The following is a 6,031-nucleotide window of genomic DNA, read 5'->3' on the forward strand; positions in this document are numbered from 1 at the left end:
TGTCTAGAAATGATTTCTAATTGTGGAATCTTACTAACTGCTTGGCTTGTTACTAATTCTTAGCATTTAAAGAATCAAAAGGAATGATGAATGATGGTAAGTATAAAATGCACCTACAATTATAGGTGGGTTAAAATATGGACATTGAAAAGAAATAAAATTGCTTCTTGAAAGTATGGCTTTTTTTAAATAAAAGGGACACTGTCAAATCATAAAGGCCTACATTTCTTGGTTTCTAAAACTTCAATCTACTCTGTTAAAAGTTGCAAAACTAGTAATATAAAAGCTGCAGGGTGTCACTAATCAGACTCTCCAGTCTCACTGCTCACAACAAAGAGGAATTACTTCTTTTTTAAAAAAGGTATTTTTCAGATGCAATGTCTGGTGACTGTAACTTTAAAATGCTTTTTATACGACACGTAGATAATTTGGCACAAATCTTTATCATCTTGACAGGGTTTCTTTTGTGCTTGTGTTGGTGATTTTGTTGCATTTAACCCATGGAGACTTAATATCTCTGCTTTTCCAAGCAGGAACTGGGTTCTAACCTTTGGGGAAAGGATTTAAAAAGAGAGAGAGAAATGTTTAGGCACTTCAGCTCTTGGGAGGGGGGACTCTGGGCTAATAACTTCTAATTTTTATTGACTTTCAAAGACCTATATTTATTAGTTCTTAAAGATAAGTAAGTCTGAGATATTGAGTGCTGTAAGCATTCATTTTGATTTTACCTTAACATGCTCTGATACTTTAGTTCTGTTAACATTTTAAAAACTATGTTTTCATTTTATCAAAACTTTCTTCATACCTTTGCTATTTACAGTCATTCCTTGATCATGTGAATAGTCTGCTTCGTATTTTACTGTTTAAAGTCTGTGACCTGCCTGCTCACCTCTACACTGAAGTGCAGCATTTATCTCAAGAAGCTATATTCCCCTGAGTGTAATTAATTTTTGCATAAGATTAAAAACACGCTGACTGTGTCTAGTGGACTAAGTTTAAAACAATGCTTAGACTGTGTTCAGTAAGCAGTCACAGAAAGATCCCACTTTTGTAATTTTGCGTCACAGCCTTTATGACAAAAAATGCATGCTCTCCTAACCACTGCCCTCCTTAAAAAGCCATGATTAGCAGGAATGCATTAAATGGCATTTAAAAAAGAACTGGTACCTGAAAGTGTGGCATGGATTGTCCGTGTTTGCATTCTGGTGTTTTATTTTTTAATTTCGTTGTTTTTTTTCCTTTTCCTACTGTGGTGTCATTCCTCTGTAGTTGTATGAAAAAACTAAACACTTCTTCATTTTCAGAAAACCAGTAGGAGAACCTTGAGTGCCTCTTCCTTTGTTAATTTCCTTTAAGATGTGACTTTTTTTGCACCATTGTATCAGGAGTTAGACAGCAGTTTTTGTGTGTTCATAGTGCATGAAATCTATACTGACCTTTGAAATTCCCTTAATTTTGCTAATTTTTAGCTGTTCACAATTTGTGGGTTTTTTCCAAATGTCTGTGGTGGGTTCTTCCTACCGACAATGCACAATGCCCATAGTGTAACTGCCTTGTTGGTGAGTGAGGTTCCAGGTACCCTCTTGGGACCACAGTCCCATTTCGTCTTTCACTTATACCTAATCACATGTTTAATTCTCTTACCTTAAATGAATGGCGTCGATCTAAAGTGAAAGTGATAGAATATTGTTCTAGGATAAATATCTTTTGCTTTGGAAGAATCAATGTCTCTTGGCTTCTCCGCCAACCCAGCAAACGGAGATGATCAGATTTTGTTGATTTTTATTTCCATTTGGCATTGGCCTTTTACTTACTGCAACTAAAAAGGCTAATGACTTGCCTGGTTTATGTCTGTGACCTTTGCAAATCTAAGATTAAATAATTTTTCTTTATTTTTAGGTACCATATATCTGAAACGATTTTCAAATTTTAAAATACATCAACTTGTTAAGGCATAGAAAATAGACATCATAGCAATTATATGTTCATTTTTCAATTTTCCAGAGTAAATGAAGTAAAGTGATGGACTCTGATTTGGAGAGTAGTACGACATGAAAGAAGTACACTTGTGTTTAAGCACCGTGGCCTTGATTCACTGTTTTGGAGAAGAAAACAAGAAAAGTAACTGGTTTCCATCTATGGGAGAAAGTAAATAATTGACCTTTCAATGATTGTTACAGTTAAGTTTTTATTCAAAGCGTTTTTAATTTAGTTAATAAAAGAAGTATGATCTGTGTTGTGTGCCCAATTGATACCCAGTTTTCTGTTGTTATTTTTATTCGATTAGGGGCAGAGTAGAGTGGGCAACTTCCAAGAATGATGCCTTTCAGATCCTGGGGCCTCTTGACTCTAGGTCACCAGTTTAAATTGGTTCAAGGTGAAAATTTCCTGGCACTAACCTGGTTACCCAGAGCTATCTATGAAAACAGTGGCTTCCGTCAAGCCTTAGAAAACTCAGGTTCACAGCCACTGTGGCAACTATGGTGTTAGCTGAATAATGTGTCTGCCACTTCCAGGTCACGGGAATAACATTAAGCACAGACAGGAATTCAGTTGGGAACATCTTGTAGGCTGCCTACGTGGGATGTGATACTGATGGGGATCATGGTCTTCATTCTTGGGGGTTGCCACTCACACATTGTTCCTTCAACATACAGTGTACCAGACCCTTTCCAGATTGAGGGTAATTTTACTGATGGATGTTTTCTTCTTTTCTTCACACAACCCTTTACATCCTGTCTTGTCCTTCTGTTATTTGCTTCTGCTGCTGTATGAGATGTAGCACTTTTTCTCCTCTTTGAACATGGTCCAGTGACACGGTAGCATCACTGCAGAAAGGAGCCAGACTTATTCTCAGAGAACTATGTTCACACTTTTCAGCAGAAAGAGCGATGGTTGTAACATACGTATTCCCTTCCTCGGATTTGAAGGCACAATCTACAGTGTTTCTTCGCTTCTTTTCTGATCTGGGGCATGAAAAACCAAGATTGAGATTTGAACTATGAGTCTTCTGCATGGCAACATAACGTGTGTCACCGTCAGGCCGATAGGCCAACCCTGAACGGGTGATTTTATTACTGTTGTATCTGTGTTGCATGATAAACACCCCTCATCTTCCTCCTGTAGTCCTGCCTCATATTCACTTTACTCTAAGATTGAAAAGTAAAACAAAACCCACGTTTCCTACCCCCATTAGAAGAAAATTAACATTCTGACAGTTGTGATCGCCTGGAGTACTTTTAGATTATTAGATTTTCTTCCCTTGTGGGTGTGTGTGTGTATGCGCTCATGTATAAGATAGGCACATGTATCTTCTGTATGGACAACAGTGGAGTACCTACAGGAGAGCAAATGTTAATTTCATGCTTTTAGTGAAAACATTTAAAAACAAAGATCTTTATTGGGTGGACTTATATTTGATGTGAATACTTGATCACTTAAAACTTTAAAAAATTCTAGGTAATTTGCCAAGCTTTTTGACTGCTCACCAATGCCCTCTAAAAATACTAGTTATTCTTCCTGTTTGTGTAATAAGACATTCATATTTGTAGTTGCATTATTAATACTTATTTCTTAGTCCACTGAATGTTCCCACGTGCCTCTTTTATGCCAAATTACTTGTCATATTTTACGTTGGGACCAAGTGGTTTGCCCGTGGCAAACCCAAATTTATAACCTGCTGATGCCTCAGAAAAGTGAACACACTATGAAGACAGCTCTTCTTAAAGAAAAAAAAAAGTTCTTCCCTAATTGTGTTCCTGTCCAAAATATTCTCATATGTAGAGGGAGCTGTATTCCTTTATACAAATTTGGTGGCTCCCTCTGCTCTTTTTCCTTCAGAAAATATTTATATTTCACTAATATTGTTTGCTCCTTTAGAAATCAGTTTTGATGAAAGGAGGGGAAAAGCAGTTGGACTTGAAAAAGATCCAAATTCCTATTCTCTATTAAGAAAAAGTCAGGTATGAAATCTTTATAGTAAACTTTTTTATGAACCAGAGTTGTACCTTTAATATGTAGTCAGCTCTCATTTATTTGGGGTTCAGTCTTGGGACTTATCCATCCTTTGTGTTCTCTTTAACACTGCCTGTCTTTTGAGGCATTCACTGCCCTAGACAACACACAGAGGTAGCAGGAGAAATACCAGATGAAGTCCACCCTTGCTGTTCCTCATCAGCTTCTCTGGAAAAGGGACCACAGCAGCAGGAGCCCTCTTACTTGTGCATCATTGGGCCAGTTCATTCTCTTTAAATTAGACTTACAATGGCAGGAAGTTTTCTGTCACACCAAATTAAAGTTGCTAACAATGTTTTGAACATCATATATCTGTTCCCCCCATAATCTGCTTTTTCACTTAGTGATCCCAATTTTTGCCATTGACTCTTCCATCTAGTTTTATTTACTGTATGTTCTCAGAGTGACACCATTTGTCATTTTGGCAACAGACCTTTCCAACCTTTTCGGCCAAATCAAATTTCTTTCTCCTTCAAAACATCCTCCCGCCCTTCCTCCCTGACTGGCTCTCCTTTGCGATCTGTGCCTATCTGTCCAGCTGCCTCTTTCATCTCTTACTTACCTTTCCTAGTACTTCACGTGTCTCTGCCTAGCTTTGTTGGGTTTTTGTCTTGCCTCTTGTTCAATTTAAAAATTCCTCCATACATAGCAAGAGGCTTTTTTTTTTCCTTCCTTTGTCTTCCTGCAGTGTTTTACATACATTAGATGTTCATTCCGTAAGTTTGATGACTGAGAGCAGGCTGTATTTAGACTTCCCCGTGTTTGTAAGAGGGTGAGCTAGAGAGTTTTCTTTTTAGACAAATTTCACATGCTCTGAAAACCTTAAAAGGTGATGATTTTTTTCACCTGGAAACCCCAGGACCAATCTGTTAAAATTTCTGAGAATGTCAGAATGAAAATAATGGGGCTATCCCATAGTTGGGAGTATTGCTCTTTTCAGGATGCTGTAGTCAGTTTAGTAAGTGACCAACCAAATTGTGGTTTGAGTTATAATAAAGCTTAAAAAGTGGTGAGTTTATTCCTCCTTCTCATTAATATGAATTAAGCTCTATATCACCTAGATTTCTCTTGTCCTAACATGGGTATTCAAAAACGACATCTGTGGTGTATGCATGGAATGGCATACCCCTTTATTTACCCGTTGGTGGAAACTAGAGAAATGATTGTTGGGCAACCCTTTATCTTTTTATTGTGTGTCATTTGATGGAGAGTTTGTTTAAAAACATTAGTTTCACATGTGTCATATTTTCAAAATCACTAACTGCCATCACCCACTGGGGTCCTTTGTTAAGTCATTTTCTGTGGCTAATAAGGATAATCCAGGTAACTTTTAAGAGATGAGCAGTGAACAGGAAGTTTTCCTGCCTTTGGCTTTTGATAGCTCTTAACATTTAAGACCAGCTTTTCCATGAATTTAGCCTTTTGAGAAAAAAAGAGCATTTGTAATAAACTTCTCTGTAAGGCAACATCAGTGGAATCTTAAAAGTGTTGTTGTCAGGGTTGGTGAGAGAGGGAAGCAGTTTTGTTTTTATTAAACGGAGCATTATTTACAAAAAGCCATTGCTGAGAATTAGATCCCACACCATATAAATATCCATTAACCATTCTAAAGAAAACTCCAGTGTTGCTATGTGCAGGATCCTCTCTTGGGGGCTTTCTTCCATAGCAATTAAAGGTGTGCTATTTGTCAGCCATTTTTTGCAGTGATTTAAAGACCAAAGTTGTTTTACAGCTGTGTTACCGTTAAAGGTTTTTTTTTATATGTATTAAATCAATTTATCACTGTTTGAAGCTTTGAATATCTGCAATCTTTGCCAAGATACTTTTTTATTTAAAAAACATAACTTTGTAAATATTACCCTGTAATATTATATATACTTAATAAAACATTTTAAGCTATTTTCGTTGGGCTTATTTCTATTGCTGCTTCAGCAGACCACAGGCGCATTACTGAGAAATTTAGTTTATCAATGTATTTTCGAGTCCATATCCTAGGTAACAATGCAAAGCGTGACTT

The 6,031-nt window shown here is 36.9% G+C and overlaps 1 protein-coding gene across 3 annotated transcripts in view; it reads left to right on the forward strand.

Annotated features, from left to right (window-relative positions):
• Positions 1–2,252, forward strand: part of CD47 (CD47 molecule) — a 55,583-nt gene extending 53,331 nt beyond the window's left edge. For 2 of the 3 annotated variants that reach the window (XM_082625044.1, XM_082625042.1), the window contains exon 10: positions 64–140. In XM_082625044.1, the coding sequence (XP_082481170.1) occupies positions 64–125 (62 nt within the window). In that variant the 3' untranslated portion in view covers positions 126–140. Of the gene's footprint in view, positions 1–63; positions 141–2,004 lie in introns of those variants that run through there. The other variant, XM_082625043.1, reaches the window with a different exon arrangement.
• The last annotated feature ends 3,779 nt before the right edge of the window (positions 2,253–6,031 follow it).

The sequence above is a fragment of the Mesoplodon mirus genome (assembly GCF_964341445.2).
Source record: "Mesoplodon mirus genome assembly, chromosome: 6".
Taxonomy (NCBI): domain Eukaryota; kingdom Metazoa; phylum Chordata; class Mammalia; order Artiodactyla; family Ziphiidae; genus Mesoplodon; species Mesoplodon mirus.